General features: G+C 43.4%; 1 protein-coding gene across 1 annotated transcript in view; it reads right to left on the minus strand.

The window, feature by feature from the left end:
• LTBP2 (latent transforming growth factor beta binding protein 2) overlaps positions 1-20,919 on the minus strand; it is a 133,732-nt gene that overhangs the window by 17,626 nt on the left and 95,187 nt on the right. Inside the window, exons 12-20 of the mRNA XM_083609362.1 lie at positions 20,511-20,741; positions 18,062-18,081; positions 14,423-14,462; positions 12,965-13,063; positions 10,393-10,518; positions 10,011-10,139; positions 8,885-9,004; positions 4,388-4,513; positions 2,584-2,709 (exon numbers count right to left, since the gene is read on the minus strand). Coding sequence (XP_083465488.1) covers positions 2,584-2,709; positions 4,388-4,513; positions 8,885-9,004; positions 10,011-10,139; positions 10,393-10,518; positions 12,965-13,063; positions 14,423-14,462; positions 18,062-18,081; positions 20,511-20,741 — 1,017 coding nt within the window. The remainder of the gene's footprint in view (positions 1-2,583; positions 2,710-4,387; positions 4,514-8,884; positions 9,005-10,010; positions 10,140-10,392; positions 10,519-12,964; positions 13,064-14,422; positions 14,463-18,061; positions 18,082-20,510; positions 20,742-20,919) is intronic.

Consider the following 20,919-nt stretch of genomic DNA (forward strand, 5'->3'; position numbering starts at 1 on the left):
TCCTATAATTTAATAAAACACAAGCCTAGAAATGTGATCTCTTTAAGGGGCAAGAGCTGTAGCTCAGTGGCACAACACGTTTTATGTGCAGAAGGTCTTTGGTTCAATTCCTTGCATCTCCAGATAAGGGCTGGGGAAAGCTCCTGCCTGAAACCTTGTGACCAGTGAGGGCTTGTCTACCCTTCTGCTTGTCCCACTGGAAAACCTGATCTTTACTGCTGAATCACAGCAAACATCAATCGGGTTTTCTGACCCAGGCCAGGAGGAGCCTGGGTCTCTCTCACTTTCTGTTTTCTGTCTCTTTGTTCTAGTGTTCTGTTCCATATGCTGTAGTGTTAAGGTCTTATAAGTTTCTTATAAGTCTCTTATAAGGTCTTATAAGTTTGTAAGTTTTATTGGTTTTTTGCTGCAACTGGTTTCTTATGGACTGCGCCAACCCTAACTGTATGGGATTTTTGACCATTTATGCTTATTTGCCTTCAGTACAGTCATACCTTGGGTTGAAGTAGCTTCGGGTTGAGCATTTTCGGGTTGCGCTCCGCGGCGACCCGGAAGTAACGGAATGTGTTCCTTCTGGGTTTCGCTGCTCATGCATGCGCAGACGCTCAAAATGATGTCACGTGCATGCGCAGAAGCGGCGAAACGCGACCCGTGCACGTGCAGATGCGGGCTGCGTTGGCTTCAAGATACGAACGGGGCTCCGGAACGGATCCCGTTCACATCCAGAGGTAGCACTGTACCAGTAAAAGCTCTGGGGATGAAGTACAATTGCCTCTGGTCTATTTTTTTTAGGAACTCTGCTATGTGTTTAAGTTTTTTCCTCCTCCTTTCTGCGCAACAAGACGTTTGCTCCAGTTCAGTGGTAAAGAGCAGGTTTTCCTAGGAAAAGTGGGGACAAATGGAAAACCTCTCAGACCTGAGCTTTCTAAGCATGAAACCGGGCTAGCTGGACCAATGGTCTGACTCTAAGGCAGTTTCCCATGGACCTATAATGTGTGAAGTAGTCTGCTGTAAAATTTTACAGTAGAGTTTTCAGAACATGAGGAGAGCCTGCTGGATCAGGCCAGTGGCCCATCTGGTCCAGCACCCTGTCCTCACAATGGCCAACCAGGTGCCTGTGGGAAACCTGCAAACAGGACCCAAGCGCTCTCTTCCTGAGGATTCCAGCAAATGGCATTTGGAAGCATTACTGCCTCCAGCTGTGAACCAGTTATGCAGGTCTGCTAGACATGTCCTTATATAGCACACTCATCAACAACTGCAAAAGATTCCAGAGAAGACAAATGTAGTCATCCAAGTAGGAATCCTGTTTATCCAAACTGTAGATTATTCAAATATTTTTGATGCCCTTGGACCATCTGGAGAACAAAATATATCATCGCATGGACCCTGTTCTTGTAAACATGCGAGTTCCTAATTTTGAGTTATGTTGATTTTGTTGAAGCTATGTCCTTCGGTTTCAGGGTGAATCATGGGTGTGTGATTTGTTATTTACAGTACTTACATAGTGTCCAGGTTTGTACTTTATGCTTTTGACATGTGCAAGACAGATGTCTGCTTTATCGGGTTTTGGAAGATAGAGAAGCAAAAAGAACAGCAAGGGGGAAAAGGCAGTTGGACTTGATTCTTTTATAATACTTGCTTTCCCATTGTTCTGAATCTTCCCTGTTTTAGCCCTATTCCAGGGAGGTGGTGGTGGGGTTTCACTTTTGTTACTCTTAATTGCACAACTACCATTATCCCAGCCCCACCTTAAGAGGAGACTTTTATTTATGTATGTTTACATTTTCCACATCTCCTTTACAAAATGAATTGTTCAAGATAGTTCACAACAATAAAAAGCCATTGATCTTTGCTAATTCATTTTTATTTATTTTTTGCTAGTAGCAAATTTATTTCAACTGGCCTATTTAACCAGATAAAAGCTTACCTGAACTATATTTGCAAACACTTTGTTAAGTTGGTTGTCTGAGCCATTTTCACAATGTTCTCTAATTAATTGTGCATTCACTTTGGCTTTGTTAGTACTTTTTCTATTTTTATGTTGGTATATTTATATCCCTTGCACCCCAGCCTAATTATTCTCCCTTGGTTGTTTTGACACTGAAAATTCAATATCTTCCATTCACCCCCTCCCCTAATTTGTGGTTTGAAATCACTAGGCAGGTTTGTCTCATTTAATCTTTCTGAATAATTATGCACTCGTTCCTTTCACTCCCCTGATCCATTTTCTTTTTCTCCTCTGAATTGCTCTAATTTGAGTTAATGTAAGTTAGCCGAGGAGCTGCAACCAATTCATTAATGAATGTATTAATCTCTGCCAGATATTCTCAACCCAGAGAGTCCCGAATACATTAGGTTGCTGGTGCCCAGGACTTTTGTGAATGGAGGCATAGCCAGAGACAGAAGTAAAATAAGATCAATGTGGCATGAGATGTCCTAGGTGATAAATCATACTGGGGAAGGGAAGAATCAATCCTGATCATAATCTCTGCTTGTCCAGCTATTACACTACCTACAGGTTTAATTTGTGGCAAGTGTTACAGTCATTCAACCAGGCAGAATGAAGTCCAGTATCTTTACCTTCACAAGTGAGCTTATTAGATGAGAGCACATAGCCAGTGTCACAGGTTTGGCAAGTGAAGGAACCCTGGGTGTTAGTGCAGATTCCCTGAGGGCAGGCTGTGTGTGAGGCACATTCATCAATATCTAGAGAGGAAAGAACAGGCAGTTAGTGATGGGGGATACTGGTCAAGACAGTGCGCCCAAGGAAAAATTCATTCATATTGCAGACTGCCTTGGCAGCATACTCTCAGAAACCTATCTAAAAGGACAGAGTTCTGCCGTTACTCCCTCTAAAACTCATTTCAGAAGCTCATTTAAGTTTCAGAAGCTCATTTAAGTTTCTTCAGCTCAAAGGTTAGGCTTCTTCTGTAGGCGCTCTGCCGTTTTGAAGCAGCTGATGGTGGTTCTGTCCACCCTTGCGACTGAAAAGCAGAAATAGAGAATTGTTTTTGTGTGTGAGCCGGGTATGAGTGTGTATTTTTGAATCGTGTTAGCCAGATTGATTTGTATGCTGTCGGGGGATTCTTGTTGTTGTCTTGCTGGGCTGTGGATGTGATAAAGGTGAACCAAATAGCGGGGGGGGGGGGGGGGAGAAGAAGTAGATTCCTAAGCAAGTCCCAGGTGCACACAAACCATACATGTGAAGCACACAACCCTTCCAAAGAATCTTGGGAATTGTAGCTTGCCTCTCACAGATCAACAGTTCCCAGTACCCTTGAGAGATTACACTTCCTGGGATTCTAGCAGAGGGGAGCTATGTGCCTAAAGCTTCAATATTGTTGTCCTAGAGCAGTCCCCCCTGGGGAAAAAACTTTAGAGCCAATCCGGAAGGACAGCAGGACAGACTTGATGAGGAAGTGGAGGAAGTGGGCAGAATAAGTAAACATGTAAGATAGAAAAACCTTGTTAAATTGGACCAAAGTCCAGGAGTCTAACAGGAGTCAACCAGTTGCCATTGAAATCTCCCTAGCAAGAATATGAAGGTGATGAAAACCCCCAGTTATTTATCACTAGCAACAGGTATTAAGAGACACTGTCTCTGTACAGGGAAGTTGTTGCTGCTGCTGCTGCTGCTGCTGTTGTTTTAATTTATTACCTACCCTTCACCCTGAGCTCCCAGTGCAGGTTACAACAATTCAAAATACATGACCAACAATTTAAAATAAAATAGGGTGGTGTTCCTAAATATATGCACCTCACATGTCAGTGGTTAAAAAGTTTAGCTAGCATGGCTGATATGAAGTATGTGCAGAATATGAAGCACTGACTAAACAATCCACTTTCTTCAATGAAGCAGATTGCCAATAGTTATCAGCTAAGCCTGGGAAAGGAAAACAGTGGTCCTCATTGTTGCTAGAGTACAACTCCCATCATCCCTGACCATCCCTGACCTATGGTCACAATAAGGTTGTGGCTACATGCTTCAGGCCAATGTGGCTAAACCACAGAGCCTAGGACTTGCTGATCAGAAGGTCGGCGGTTCGAATCCCTGTGACGGGGTGAGCTCCCGTTGCTCGGTCCCTGCTCCTGCCAACCTAGCAGTTCGAAAGCACGTCAAAGTGCAAGTAGATAAATAGGTACCACTCTGGCAGGAAGATAAACGGTGTTTCCATGCGCTGCTCTGGTTCGCCAGAAGTGGCTTAATCATGCTGGCCATATGACCCCGAAGCTCTACGCCGGCGCTCTCGGCCAATAAAGCGAGATGAGCGCCGCAACCCCAGAGTCAGCCATGACTGGACCTAATGGTCAGGGGTCCCTTTACCTTTACCTTTACCATGAAGAGGAAGCTTCCCTGCTCACCACACCTGGCTACAGAATATACCTTCGCATGTTCTTCCATCCCTTGATGCAATATAGCCGATGCCACAAGCCACACAGGAGAAGGAACCCTCGGAGTTGAGACATAGTCCTCTAGGGCAGGCATTGTGGGTTGCACACTCATCGATATCTAGAACAAACAAATTATAGAGACAGGGAACAAAGTTTTGATCTATGAGCAATGGACACTGAGCCTTATAGATCAACAGTCAGAGAAGACAAAGAACTCTACGCACGGAAAGGTGTCGAAATGATTGCACGCAAAGTAAGGTGGTCACAGAAGCCTACGAGAGTCAAGAGCTTGCTACATTGGCAGCATTTTCCACTGCACACCGTAGCACACAATATGGAAAAACCTCTGGGAGCACTTAGAGCCAGCTTGATACATAACGCCGGCAATCAAAATTAGGAACCATACGAAGGCCTCCAGAAGCATGTGCAAAACTCAGTGCAGAATCTGACACCTGATGCAATGAGGAGATAACAGGATTGCAAGGACAGAGGGCGGAAGCAGCCAGAAATCTGCATGTGACACATTTTCAGCAACCTGGTAGCTGCTGACTGAGCTGTAGGATGTCATAGAAAGCTCATGGTTCTATCGATGCAGTAGCATTACAGCTACCACCAAGGAAGTTGGTAGTCAGTTTTTCTGCAAGCTTTCTTCCTATTACCGTATTTTTCGCTCTATAGGACGCACCCGACCATAGGACGCACCTTGTTTTAGAGGGGGAGAACAAGAAGAAAAAAATCTCCCCCTCTCTGCTCAGCGCCCCTTCAGCGAAGTGGCAGGAGAAACAGAGCCCTTTCCATTTCTCCTGCCCCTTTGCTGAAGGGGCGTTGCGCAGAGAGGGGGAGAATTTTTTTTCTTGTTCTCCCCCTCTAAAACAAGGTGCGTTCAGTCGCCTTCAGTGAAGGCAACCCGAAGCCTTTGGAGCGCGGTGGGAGTTCCCGCTGTGCTCCGGAGGCTTCGGGTTCCTTTCGACCTGCTCTTTGGGGCTGGTGGGGGGAAGTGCTGCTGACCCCTCTCGCTCTCCAGGCTTCAGTGAAAGCAACGCAAAGCCTCCGGAGCGCAGAGGGAGCGCTCCCTCTGCACTTTGGAGGCTTCGCGTTGCTATCACTGAAGCCAAGGAGCCTGCATTCGCTCCATAGGACGCATACACATTTCCCCTTAATTTTTGGAGGGGAAAAAGTGCGTCCTATAGAGTGAAAAATACAGTATTTTCAGATCAGACACGTGTCCCTTTTCTGCTCAGTAAAGCTGTTGTTCTTGCTTAAGCAAAGTTTTCTTCTTGAATCTTCTTGGCTCTTGCTTCCCTGGACCCAGACACCTCTTCTCCTGCCTTGCTATTACAATCTTTGCCCCCTTCACACTTTTCTAAGTCCTTCAGCTGCATTCTAGTCCTGGTTCTGCTTCACCTCCTGTTCAGTCATCTGGCAAGTGTCCAGCCTACCATGGCCTAGCTGCTTCTTGATTTGCAGTCTATTGTTATTATTGTTACGAAATTTGTTTTTTTTTACTTATTATTATTCATTAAATTTGTATACCGCCCTTCATCCGAAGATCACAGGGCAGTTCGCAACATGAAAATACAAAACGAGAAGACAAAATACAATACAGAAACAAGTGCGACAACAAAGCAATCATCCCTGAAAACACATTTGAAAGGACGTAGAATGTTAATCAGCCAAAGCCAAAAGCCAGGCAGCAGGTCCCAGAGTGGACCTATTCACAAACCTAAAGTAATATACAGATAATATATATAGACAATCTGTACAGGTCTAGAATGCATATAGCAGAGACATCACCTTGCCAACAAAGGTCCGCATAGTTAAAGCTATGGTTTTCCCATTAGTGATGTATGGAAATGAGAGCTGGACCATAAAGAAGGTTGATCGCCAAAGAATTGATGCTTTTGAATTATGGTGCTGGAAGAGACTCTTGAGAGTCCCATGGACTGCAAGAAGATCAAACGCATCCATTCTTAAGGAAATCAGCCCTGAGTGCTCACTGGAAGGACAGATCGTGAAGCTGAGGCTCCAATACTTTGGCCACCTCATGAGAAGAGAAGACTCCCTGGAAAAGACCCTGATATTGGGAAAGATGGAGGGCACAAGGAGAAGGGGACGACAGAGGACGAGATGGTTGGACACTGTTCTCGAAGCTACCAACATGAGTTTGACCAAACTGTGGGAGGCAGTGGAAGACAGAGGTGCCTGGCGTGCTCTGGTCCATGGGGTCACGAAGAGCCGGACACGACTAAACGACACAACAACAACAAGAAGAATACATATACAAGCTGCATATCTGCATGATGCCAAGCAACCAAACCCACGCTGATGGTGGGGGGTTTAAGCAAAAAAATAAGAGATGGCAGAGAGTGGGACTCGCCCCTGGCCGTATTAGTTCCTGACTGTGCTTTAATCACAGGGCTGGTGTGGGCCATCCATATAGCACAACAAGGAATGTCTATCATAAATCAAGAGAAGTCAGGAGCTGAGTGAGGGGATTGCATTTAGGGCTTTTACCTACACACTATTTATTACGGTATTTTATTTTTTAAAAAAACCACCACAGTCTGCCCTGCATCAGTGCTAAAATCAGGAGATGTACAACAAAATGAACTAATTACATACTGAATTTATGCCTAGACAAAAACAAAACAATAAGGATCAATAAGCATTAGCTATTCACTGGTGCAGGACATCGGCAGCATCCCGGCATGTTAGGAAAGGAGCTGGGATTAGCCCACTTATCAATGTCTGCAAAGGGATCCATATTTGTTCAGATTCCAGAAAAGACAAATGGAGTTCAATCTGTTCCTCCCAGGCCTCCGCAGACACTTTCACTTCATCTTCACAACAAATTTTGACAAAAGAAGAGATTGTGAGACCCCGAGTGATGTAAATAGGCATTGAGCTTTGCTGAAATTGCTGCACCACACAGAGACAGTTAAACACCTCTGGTCTTAAGAGTGCTCCCTCAGGAACCAGCTCCTGAACCTACAAACAGCGCCATCTGCAGCACAGATAGGTAGCCGTGTTGGTCTGCCATAGTCAAAACAAAAAAAATTTTTTCCCTTCCAGTAGCACCTTAAAGACCAACTAAGTTAGTTCTTGGTATGAGCTTTCGTGTGCATGCACACTTCTTCAGATACTTCTTCAGTATCTGAAGAAGTGTGCATGCACACGAAAGCTCATACCAAGAACTAACTTAGTTGGTCTTTAAGGTGCTACTGGAAGGAAAATTTTTTTTGTTTGTTTTGATCTGCAGCACAGTTTCAGCACTTGCTGAAACCTGCAGAGAAAGGAGAAGCTTGGGGGGATCAGGAGGGAACTGGACACACACTGATGCAAGAGGAGGGAAGTAGAATTTTCAACTTAGTCATGCTGGATTGAGGAAACTAAGTTGGCTAACACACACACACACACACACACACACACACACACACCCCTTAGCTACCCCTTGAAACTGTGGCCTACTGTCGAATAGCAGGGCAAGGACCAGAATTCAGCAGCAGAACACACGATGTGCATGCAATTCAATCCCTGATATCATCAGATAAAAGGACCAGGTTGCAGAACAGACAATACTGAGTTAGCTGCCTTACACCCGGTGAGACTATGTTCTTAATCCACCACTTCTCATCCTCAGCCCCTTGATCTGAATAGGCAAAATGGCCAGTGAAAATAGCAATATTTGTCTGCCTTGTAAGATAATGGTAAGGATGACAACAATGTAACATAAGTGAATAACTATGAATAAGGGCTCATCCAGATTTCCTTTTGTGGCACAGGTCTTTCCAGTTTTGTGTACAAGTGTGTGTGTGTGTGTGTGTGTGTGTGTGTGTGTGTTTGTCTCGCTGCTTTCCCCAGGAGAACCTGTTGTTTACCGCTGAATCGGAACAAGCAGCAATCAGGTTTGCTGCAGATAAGCTTTATTTCAATAAAATATTGAAATCTTTTAAACCCCCAAATATTTCTAACCCCCCAAACCAGGAGGCTTCATTCCCTGCCTACAAAGAAACCCAACAACCACATTTTAATATTCTTAAACTGTTTCTTAAAATTCTCGATACCTCCCTGCATATGCATGTCACTCTTATACCAACCTGGCTATATTTCAGTGCAGCAACCAAGCCATGTTGCAAAAGGAGAGGAGGCGCAGCAAAGGGAAGAGCATGTTGCGTTTCCTCCTTTTCCCCAGCAGAGGGCAGCCTCTGTCCAGCACATACTATATCCTGCTGCTTTTGTTTGTGTTTGCTGCCCCCTTGTAGCCAGGAGAGGTAAGAACTCCATGCTAAATCTAATCTCAACGGGTGTAGCAAATGAGATGAAGCATCCTTCTAAATAAGCATTTGCTGAGGATGCAGATGTGCCATGTTAGTAAGAAGTGAAAGTAAAGCCCAACTGGATATTCAAGGAGATAATTTTTTGCATGCAAATATACAAGTAGCTTCAGAATAGTCAAGTTACCAAAAAAATGGGGTTTTTGCACACTCACCTTCACACTGTCCCCTGTGACTCATGGTGTAGCCTATTTTGCACTCACAGAGATAAGAGCCAGGTGTGTTGACACACTGCCCTCCACGACAAACATCTGGCTGGTCACACTCATTTAGATCTGTTAACACAGAGAGATATGTCCCTTCAGCAAAAGGACTGGATCCAAAGAGCTCTAGTTGTGGGCCAAGCAGCTAGACAGCATCACCTCCATTACCTATACATTACCACCCCAGCCTATTAATTAATTTGCACCCCTCCTCCATGCAGGATTCAGCATTATAGCAAATGCAAACACAGCATTTTTGTATGCCCGCATTAGGGCTTTCCACACTTCCTCTTGTCCTGCTGCTTCCCCCTGGTGAAAGCTGCTGAATCGGATGGGCATTTGCTCAGATTTAGCACTAAAGAGCAGGTTTTACCTGGGAAGGGAGTGGGGCAAGAGGGAAACCACTTGAGCCCACGTCTAGAAACCACTCGGACCCACACTTTCTAGGCAAGGGACAAGCAAAAGTGTGGGTGAGTCCTTACTGTTGCTCTTCCATTTGTTTATATTTGTTACACATGCTTCAGGTTACATATGCTTCAGGTTACAGACTCTGCTAACCCAGAAATAGTGCTTCAGGTTAAGAACTTTGCTTCAGCATGAGAACAGAAATCGTGCTCCGGTGGTGCGGCGGCAGCAGGAGGCCCCATTAGCTAAAGTGGTGCTTCAGGTTAAGAACAGTTTCAGGTTAAGAACAGACCTCCGGAACGAATTAAGTACTTAACCCGAGGTACCACTGTATTCACTGTCCTACCCCTAGGAAAACTGAAAGTGATCCAGTGTAATGACAAAGCCATAAATGAACAAGGAGGATGACGACTTTCAGACCACTTAGTCCAGTTTATGTTCCCATATATAAGCACTAATGAAAGAGGTAGGAAAAGTTGCCAGAGGAAGTTTTCTTGGACACAGAGAAGAGAGCAGAGCTGTCCCACTCCAAGGACTCAGGAGAAAAAGTTCCAGCTACAAGACAGTTCAAAAGCACACTCCTCTGCCTCTAATCTGCAAATAGATGCAGAGAAACTCGGTCAGGCAACTTGCTTTATCTTCTACTGGTGGGTGCCACAAAAACATAACTCACCCTGACATGTTTGTGTGTTCTGTGAGGTGAAAAGGGTGTACCCAGAGAAACAGAGACAAGAATAGGAGCCCTCATTGTTGAGGCAGTGGCCCTTCCCATTGCATGGATTTCTCTCACATTCGTCAACATCTGAAACAAGAGGAGATAATTAAGGTCAGCTGGCATTACTATGCACCTCTGTCCTTCCTAGAGGTAGCCCAAGGGCTGTGAAACTGTAGACTGGAATCTAAAGACCATGCATGAAGTTTCCTCTTCATCCTGACTATGCTCTGGCACTTCCCAACTGCATTCTCTGAACTTTCAAGTGGTCCTTTGGCTGGTACCTCGCTGCCCCAAATATACAATTCTCCCATAGAAACAAAACCAGGTGTCAGTGAAATACCAATGCAATAGGAGTGACTTGGATGCTGTCGGTAACCAGGGTAACACAAACAGGCATATCCTCCTGGCAAGTTCACACAGCTGCCTGGACCACAGATGTTGGGTGAAGAGGAGCAGGCACTCATTTCTGAGAATGAAGAAAGAGTATTGTCAGGAGACAAGCAATGAACACAGTGATTTATCGGTCTTCCTATGTTCTTACTGATTTACATAATTGACTGCCACATGATGTGGCAATAGCCATTGGTTTAAATAGTGTCAAAAAGGGATAGCATGGCATGTACTGAATGATCAGTGTACAAAATTCTGCTTCCAGTAGTTTCCACTTTGGATTGCATCAATTCATTGTCAAGCTCATCAGGACAGTGGAACTCAACTCAGCAAGAGCTGAATAACAGCCACACCTCTAAAGAGTCTTGGGGTTCATCCAGACTTCCTTTTGGAACACGCTTTTCCAGGCACAGGTCTGTGTTTTCAAGAGTTTGGGGGGATTGCTCCAGAGCTTTCCCCACAAAAAAATCATCATTTACTGCTGAATTGAAGCAAATAGCAATGCACAGAAACCCAATTACTATTTCTCCCATCCAGTGAAAAAACACAGGTTTTCCTGGGGGAAACACTGGGACAAAAAACCCCAACAACATTCAGACACAGAGCTTTAAAGCCCAGACCTGTACCTAGAAACGTGACACAAAAGGAAGTTGGGATGAGCCCTTAAAACAATCTCGTCATCCAACCAGCTTGAAAACAAACCCACTCAGACAAAAAGGCTATTGAGAGCCAGACTGTGAGAGAGAGGTTCTTTCCAAGAAAGTTTAATACGAAGTGTAAGGACATTGGTAGAACTACCAGACATTAGACAATGCTGAAATAACACAGCTGCCATTATCTAAGCAGTAAACATATTGTCTCTTGAGGTCACAGAACTTCCCACTCCACCAGAAAACCCCCATGACTCAGCTCTGTAAAGGACAAGAGACATGTTGCACATTTTCCTACCCTGCCTATTCAACAGCAGAGGTCCTAACTCTTCTGATCTTCACCATGCCATTGCCCATAAGTGCTCCTTTTTATATACTTCTGTGTTTGCTAGGAAGAGTCTATTTGATGCTGTTTGGTTTCTAGGCACTTTCCCTGCAGACTGTGTGCAGCATGGAAATGTGTATCTGGCAAGACTATGCTTGTCTGGGCCAAATTGGGAGCCTAGTCACCTATGTCATAAGGATCAAAGGGAAATTCACTGCGTCTTTCAAATACTAAAACACACACTATGTGAAGCCTGGCCCAGCTGTTCTTTCCAAGTGAAGCTAGATAGTGCGAAACCTCTTTTTGAACTAGCATAAAAGCTAAGAGGCTTAGCTGTGAACCAGGAAGCACCTAGTTCAAATATCATCTGTGCCACTAGGTGGCTCTGGGCAAGCCTTCTCTCGGGTTCAAGAGGTTTTCTGTTTGTCCCATGGTTTCCAGGCATGGGTCTCAGCAGTTCTCTGTTTGCCTTGCCACTTTTCCAGGGCTGCTCTTTATTGCTGAATCAGAGCAAACATCCATCCGCAGAAAACCTGATTGATGTTTGCTCCAATTCAGCGGTAAAGAGCAGGTTTTCCCAAGGGAAAGTGCGGATGAGCCCCAAAACATTCATTTTACAGTATGAGGAATAATAATAAAGGGTTGTTGTACACATTGCTGAGATAAGGTCTGCGTAGTGCTTTGAACACTGAAAAAGCACCATATGCTAAGTATAACAGTTATTTGAAAATCTACAGGGATTTAGCAGAAAAAGACCCAAAATGGGATAGAAAAAGCTGTGCGAGGAGGCTATTTTCACAAGTAATACTCAAGAGCTATTATTAGGCTGGAATGCATCTTTTATAAGTGTTATTAATACAGTACAGAAAGCAGAAGCAGGAAAGAAGATTAATGCATGTTCAGTTTTAAAATTCAGACCAATGTAAGTTATCATTGGAATTTTTAAAAAGTCAAGAAATGCAAAAATTAAAAGAATCTACCATGTTTGAAAATGTGCTTAAAGCAAAGAGATTGCTACATTTCCTTTTAAAATCAGTAAATCATATCTTTCTCCTGCAGCCTGGTCTCTTGTGTGAGCCATATGAAATGCTTCATCTGCTCTCTGCTTCCCTTGCCCAGACAAACCCTGAGCGGTTGGCCAAAAACAAACCTCAGCCATGAGTTGTGGCTTGTTTGGAGTTAAGACAAAACACAAGACCAAGTTTGCATGTAATGTTAAGCCAAACCATAGCTTAGCTCTCAATATAGTCTGAAAGCAGCAGCGGTGGCAATGAGGGAAGAACAAAGTAGCCACAAATTTTGGTCTCTGCATCAGCAGGCTTAGTTTGGCTTTTTTAAAGCGCAACTCCTGCCAAAAGAATCATGGGAACTGTAGTTTACCCCTCACAGAGCTACAATTCCCAGCACCCTTAACAAATTACAGTTCCCATGATTCTTGTTATGAAGGGTAGTATAGAAATGTAATAAATAATAATAATAATAATAATAATAATAATAATAATAATAATAGTAGTAATAGTAATAATACTTGGGCACTGCTGACATACCTGTAAATAGTGTTGCGACCTCTGTTGGAGCAGCATTCTCCCCTATAGATCCCGGAAGTGGCTGGGCAGGGAAATGGGGAGAAATCTTTACAATATCCACTGCAAAAGATATAAAGAGAAGCGAAACCAACTATGACCCAATTTTATCATTATTTATTTATTAAATTTGTATGTTGCCCTTCATCCGAAGATCACAGGGCAGTTTCACAACATAAAAATACAAAATGAGAATACAAAATACATAATAAAACAAAAACAAACCAATAATCCCCCCTCCCACAAACACATCTAAAAGGACATAGAATGTCCTACTCAGCCACGGTTATAGGGACACATTTTTGCCTGGCGCCTAAAAATACGTAATGAAGGCGGCAGGTGAGCTTCCCCAGGGAGAGCATTTCACAAATGGGGAGCCACCACAGAAAAGGCCCATTCTCATGTTGCAGGATCTGAGTCAGTTCATATGGGAGGCAATTCTTGAGGTACAGCAATCCTGAGCTGTTTAAGGTTTTATAGGTCAAAACCAGCACTTTGAATTGGGCCTGGAAGCTAATTGGCAGCCAGTGCAGTCGGGCCAGGATTAGTGCAATATGCTCAAACCATCTTGCCTCTGTGAGCAACCTGGCTGCCGAATTCGGCACCAGCTGAAGTCTCCAAACCATCTTCAGAGGCAGCCCCATATACAATGCATTGCAGTAATGTTAGATAATGAGCAGGAATCCACTGAACAATGCAATCCTATGCAATGAATTCAGTGCAGCTTACTTGTGAATGTACATAAAATGTATAAACTTTGCGGATGGAACAGCAGGGAAGGAGTTGGGGGAGGTCAAAAGCTTTTACAACACAATAGTAAAAATAAAATTGTTAAAAGAGGCAATATCATAATCCATGAAACTTGACAGATATACAGCATCCTTAAACCTCACAATGTGTATTGAGTTTTGTATTAGTCGTGTGCTTTTAATTAATATTTATATATTATTCTTTTTAGTGATCCCTATGCATTTTTGTACATTACCACCTGAGAATTGCTTCCCATGCTGACTATTAATTCTTCTAATAGTGCCATCCTTTGCACGTTTAACGTGGGAGCAAGTTTCACTAAACTCATTCAGACTTGTGAGCAAACATACAAAGGATTGTACTGTAAATCAAACAAAACTTTAAAAAAAATCCTATGCAAAGCTACAACTAAAACACAAATACATTTCGCAGAGCATCTTGTGAAAGATACAATATTTCCCAGACTCTTCCCACGCAGCAGACTCAGTGTCTGCCCAGTTCTTCTGCCCAGAAATAACCACGCAATAGACCGTATTTAGAAGAGCCCATTGAAAAAAAAAATCCTTTTCCCAGGCACCAAAATTATCAGCACAGACTGAGATCTTTCATCCATTTTTTATTTTTTGGCCCCTTTCTTAGTTACTGGATTCAGCAAGTTACTTTGCAATTTACCTGGGCTAATATCAGTTTCTTCAATAACATCCTCTGCATCCTGTGAACAAAAAATACAAATGCAGTGATTGGCTGTAGAAGAAGAAGAGGAGTTTGGATTTGATATCCCGCTTTATCACTACCCGAAGGAGTCTCAAAGCGGCTAACATTCTCCTTTCCCTTCCTCCCCCACAACAAACACTCTGTGAGGTGAGTGGGGCTGAGAGACTTCAAAGAAGTACGACTGGCCCAAGGTCACCCAGCAGCTGCATGTGGAGGAGCGGAGACGCGAACCTGGTTCCCCAGATTACAAGACTACCGCTCTTAACCACTACACCACACTGGCTCTCGCCAGTGTACAGAAATCAGGCAGGATTCACCTAATCAGGAAGAAATTATTTCCCCAATATAGGAGCTTTCTTCTTTATCTATTCCCTCTTCAGCGTATTGTATCAATAGAGAAAGGTGTTGTTACCGATTTACAATCCCCACAGTTTATTAAGAAGAAAATACCATCCTTAGTGAAGTGCAATCACACCCTAGGTACCTAAATTTGCTCAAATTCATCTACAATAATCTCACTCCAGGTTCTTTGACACACTAGTTTAACTCAAGTGTGTCAAGTTCCACATCCTCCAAACCACAGATAGGGCTGTGGTGCATGTCCAGGAACAAGATGCTTGAAATGGGCCTCTGATTTTCCCTCTTAATCTCATTCTACATTCTTCAGCATCTTGCAGCCAGACATGCGTACTGATTATCCATTTTCAGCAGGTGCCAAAATAGACACTGGAAAGAAAGTAGCAGCAACATGAGATCAAACAGCTGCAAAAAAAATTCAGTGGGAAAAACCAACAGCTGTACAGGAAGACAATAACCTTTATTCTCAATGTGTTTCAACAGAAATCTTCTCTCAAGGGGTGTGGTCTTTGCAAAGAAAACAGCTGGATTCACTTGCCTTAGTACTGATGGCCAGAAAACTTCCTTCAGGAAACCTGTTTATTTAGAATTCATCCTGATTCACGTGCACAAAGCTTATATGGTGGATAGACTATGCCTGCTCTTCATTGAACATTCATTCTGATTTGTTTATGGGGTGGTTATTTATCAATGAGCATTCATCCTGCATTCATCCACATTTGCTTGCCAAGTGTTTACATGTCTTCTTGTTAATCGTTTGTTCATTCTGCACTTTTAGAGCATTTCCCCATTGCTTTTCTAGCTGCAAGAAGTCTGTAGGTGGTTGGTTGTTTTTTTAAAGTGCACTTGTTGTGCTAGGTCAGTGTTTCCCAAACTTGGGTCTCCAGCTGTTTTCAGACTACAATCCCCATCATCTCTGACCACTGGTCCTGCCAGCTAGAGGTAATGGGAGCTGTAATCCAAAAACAGCTGGAGACCCAAGTTTGGGAAACACTGTGCTAGGTCAACAGAGCCCTTTAATCCACTTTAATTGAGCAAATCTAAACTTTTGGCATACACTTGAATCCCTCCCACAAAATACTGACAGTCTGGAGGCACCTTATGTTTCTGACAAAAGTCAACGATCTTCAAAATCATGACCGATGGACGTTTTCTGAGAAGGTGAGCAGATCCAACAGCCTTCTTTCATTGCAAAGACCACTTGCCTTGAAAGCATTTGTCCAAAATTGCATCTGCAATAAAGGGTGCTGGGGGTTTAAGATTTAATAAATAATAAAATTTGGTTGTCCCATACAGCTGCTGTGGTGCTTTTTTTCATTTTGTTTGTTTTTCGTGTTAGAGAGGAAGCCTCTGTCAAAGACAGAGAGATAAGGATAACATGGAATGTGACTTTCCCTGGTTCTCGATAACCTTTGGGGAGGTCTCTGGGATGCTTGTTGTCAGTAGTGCGAAAGAGTCTTGGATACATTGCATAAGGTGTTTTAAAAGCTAGGCAATCAAACTCCTTTGCCTGCCAACACTTGAACTTCTGTTACGCTGCCTATAACAGAGTTAACACTTCTCTAAATCTGCTGCTGACAGAGTCTTCCATATTAACGACAGTAATTATACTTTTGGTGATAGGTGATCTTAACAACAACATAATGACATTAAATAATCAGGCTTTTGTTGCATATCTTTCTCCATTGTATCGATTAAACACAAAAGAAACGATGGAACACATACTATTGAAAAGAGATACTCTGAGACTTATCTTGGATATTAATTCAATTCTACAGAGCACAAATTCCATCCAACAGCTATTAAATAATTATAAGTCTATATTTTGACTTCTTACGGTACAATCTTAAGTGGGATGGGAAACTGGTGAAACAACTGCCACTTCTAAAGCTGTGCCACCTTTTGCTGGTTAAGGTGTTAGATGTTAGGGGTGTGTGCATGTTTGTGTGCAGCAGATATATTGTCCTTCCCCCCACGTGATTTAAATCCACATGGTTTCCAGTGGAGAAAAGGGGGGCTGCTCCAGGCTGAGGTGGGGGGCACTGGTTCTGGTGTCTCTTTCTAATGAATGAAGGGGACTTGGATACAGCGGGTTGAAATTGCTGCCATCCTGTCCATGCCCTGCTCCTGGAATGCTTGTTTCAGTGTCTATCATCCAAACTGCCCTCCACAGAGATATGTGCCTGTGGAGGTATCTGCCAGGGCAGTGGAGGTCTCTGTAAAGGGCATGTCCCTCCACCAGAAAAACTCTGCTCCAGCTCTGAAGAGGCACCTTTGCTCCATCCCAACACCCTTTAACCAGCAGCTGAATGGTGAAGTTAATTTCCCCATGCAATATGCCAGATGTTTCTGAATCCTCCTTTCATATTCCTTCCATCCTAGCCCTCTTCAACCTACAGTTAGGGTTGCTCTAAAATGAAGTTAATTTCACTGTGCATCGTGGCAGACTTTTTAGAAGCATTCTTTCCTTTCCCCAATATGTCCCTAAAGCAATTTTAGCAGCTGCTAAGATATCCATTATACACTTTGTTTCTTCCTGTCTTTGAAATGGCCCACTAAAAATAGGACTTGGTTGTTCTCTGCTCTACACCTTAGGATCTGGTATATCACTTCTAAAAAACACATTTCAAGTCTTTATTTTTTATTTTTAAATGAGGACTTTACAAGGATGGATTTACAAGGTTATCTTTGAACCCTAAGGTGGATCTTATATATCACTTTTTATTAAAACTTCAGGAACTATTTACTGAAAATGGTTTATTCTTCATTCATTCAGTTTTTAAACTACACATTTGCTATGCATATCCCAAACATTAAGGGTATGCTCACATTAGCGTTTACTCTGTATCCCGTACACTCCCACTGCTATTTCTGAAGCCATACTCACATGGCATTAGCCACAATTCATATTGATCCTGTAGTTTCCTGACAAACACTGATGTTTGAGGCACCCCCCCCCCGAAACCAGCTTCAATCCAACTAGAAAACTGGATGCGGAGTAAACAATAATGTGAATATTTCAGACAGTCGTTGCACGTGTGCAGATGACAGCATCATGAACAAGAGGGGAATGAGGAAACCCAAAAAGTCATGTACATCAGATAAAGGTATTCCTACCCCCTCTCTGACATGAACAACCCTGTGCAAATGTGGTTTGAAACACAGCAAGGAAAAATGACTTCACTGCATTTTAAGCCTCTAACGTGAACATAAGCTGCTAGCAGCAGAAATTTTACTCACCTGATCTTCTTCAGAATCCCCTGTAAAATGACATAAGAGAATTGAGTAAATTAATTAAGTAAATTTGTAAGTGCAGTCAGAATTCACTTTGGAATTCAAATTCCCTTGTTTGGTTTTGCACAAATGCTGCTTTGCTCAAGGCTTGAACTAGCTTGGTGGCTTCAGGGAAGCCCTCTGCTTCCTTAGCTCCAGCCCTCCCCAGCTCCCATCAATGCTATTTATTTCTTTTCTTACCCTTATATCCTGCCTTTCTTCTGTCCTGGAAACCAAAGCGGCACAGATGTGGTTCCCATGTACGTATTTATTTATAAGATTTCCTACCCACCCTTCACTGTTAAGGTCTAGGGCAGCTTGGACCAGTGTAATCATACAATTATAAAACAGTTAATGTACATGGTTAAAAAAACAAGTAAGCCAATTCCAGAAAAAAAGCAGCACAGTCTAGATCAGGCATAGGCAAACTCGGCCCTCCAGATGTTTTGGGACTACAATTCCCATCACCCCTGACCACTGGTCCTGTTAGCTAGGGATGATGGGAGTTGTAGTCCCAAAACATCTGGAGGGCCGAGTTTGGGGATGCCTGGTCTAGATTAAACAAAACAAAGAAGAGGCGGAGCCCACAAAAATGCCTTAATTATCAAGAGGCCAGGATAGAAAGGTACATCTTCAGCATACAATAGAAGGTGTCTAAGGAAACTAGATGATAGAACCCGATCGGTAGGGAGTTCTATAATGCTGAAAACAGCATTTTAAAAATTAATAGGATAATGCAGGTGAAGTGATTGAGCACTTAGATATGCTATATTAAAAGTAAGTATTTTTATTAGCATATCCATGATGGCAGCATTCGTTTCTGAGACCATTAGCCAGGTGCAAGGTACTTGGATATGCTTGGACTGCACCCTACACACCCATCCTATACGCATGAAGAGTGTGACGTGAACCTTCCCGAGATTCAAGAGCAGTCAACAAGGCAAGGAAAATGGTCAGGCAAGATGGACATTGGCATCCTGAAACATCTGAAGGGTGCCATGTTGGCAACTCCTATTCTACGCAAACCAGGGCCTTTTCTGTAGTGGTCCCCAAACCTTGGATTACCCTCCCCTCAGGATGGTTAAATTGTTTGGCTCTCCATCATCTTTTCGTAGGTGGGCAAAAGTATGCCCTTTTTATGTTCTATGCATGTCCACCATAGCTGTCAACGTTTCCCTTTTTTAAGGGAAATTCCCTTATTCTGAATAGGATTCCTCACAAGAAAAGGGAAAAGTTGACAGCTATCATGTCCACATACCAAAAGGAGCAGTGCTGCCACATGCCGAAGTGCAATGTGTGGGTGTTTGGGGTGGGACCAGCAGTGTAACACAGCTGCCCCATTCGCAACCTGTGTCGTGTATGAAGGGCACTTGTCTTCACGATCTAAGCCATTTAAAGGAGTTTTAGTGGGGTAGGAGAGCTGAAAATAATGCCAATATATTTCACATCTGAAACCAATGCGGCCCTTTCGTTTCAGATAAGTACATGGGTAGACGAGTCTTGAAAGCCTGTGACATGAATTTTCACGGCCTTCTAGCTCAATTACCGGAAGTGATGTACGGTATTTAGTGTTAAGTCTGGAAGTGTATACTCACTTCTGACCAAACTAAACCTTCTACAGCAAAATATACATCAGTTTGCGCTAGAGGGCCATGAAAATTTGTGCCCCAGGCTTTTTAGACTCGTCTACCCAGGTACCCTAAAGGGACCCGGGTGGCGCTGTGGTCTAAACCACAGAGCCTAGGGCTTGCTGATCGGAAGGTCAGCAGTTCGAATCCCCGCAACGGGGTGAACTTCCGTTGTTCAGTCCCAGCTCCTGCCCAGCTAGCAGTTCAAAAGTACGTCAAGTGCAAGTAGATAAATAGGTACCACTCCGGTGGCAAGGTAAACGGCATTTCCGTGCGCTGCTCTGGTTTGCCAGAAGCAGCTTAGTCATGCTGGCCACATGACCCGGAAGCTGTCTGTGGACAAACGCCGGCTCCGTCGGCCTATAGAGCAAGATGAGCGTGCAACCCTAGAGTTGTCCGTGACTGGACCTAATGGTCAGGGGTACCTTTACCTTTACCTTTTTACCCATGTACTATCTGAAACCAAAGGAACATATTGGTTGCCAGACGTGAATTTATTTCAGCTCTCCTACCCCACTATTTTTTGTTGCTGTGCTATTTGTTTTGTTCCTGTTTGTTTTATTAAATGTTACTGTTTTGTTATCTGTTTCCACCGTAATTGTTTTCATGCTAGTATTATTGAAGCTTCATCATGGAAGGAGGCCTGATGAACTAGTTTGAGATAACACAGCCCTGATGTGCTTTCGTGTGCAAGTTTAGAAGACTCTTGAAACCATTCCAATACTGGAAATTTGTGAACTGCCTGGAATTCACTCAAACCAATTGGATTCACACGAATATTACTTTACCCTTTCCTACGGAGGTGTCAGCCCCCGGGAGCGTGTCGACGACATCGCCACGCAAGACCTCCTGCAGCTGTTGCTGCCTTACTGCCCAGCTGGGAAGCCGACCACTGTTTTTGCTCTGCTCCTCTGAGCTGAGCGGGAGCTCGTCTGCTTCTGCTTTTCTCATGGACATTCGAATGTCAGAGCTGGAGTAAGTGTAGCCATGCCCTGCAGGGCAAATCTCCTTAAAGGCTTCTGCAAAGAAAGGAGAGAGATACAATCTGATGACACAGAGAAAAGGAAAAGCTACAAAAGTAATAGCCGTGAGCACAAAGACATCTCTCGCAATCTAATCCATTGGTAAGGATACTGTTGTTTTTCTGCTATCCCGTTCAGACATGCTGGGCCATGTTTCCTCTTCTTTAGTCTATTT

The sequence above is a fragment of the Podarcis filfolensis genome (assembly GCF_964270895.1).
Source record: "Podarcis filfolensis genome assembly, chromosome: 1".
Lineage (NCBI taxonomy): Eukaryota > Metazoa > Chordata > Lepidosauria > Squamata > Lacertidae > Podarcis > Podarcis filfolensis.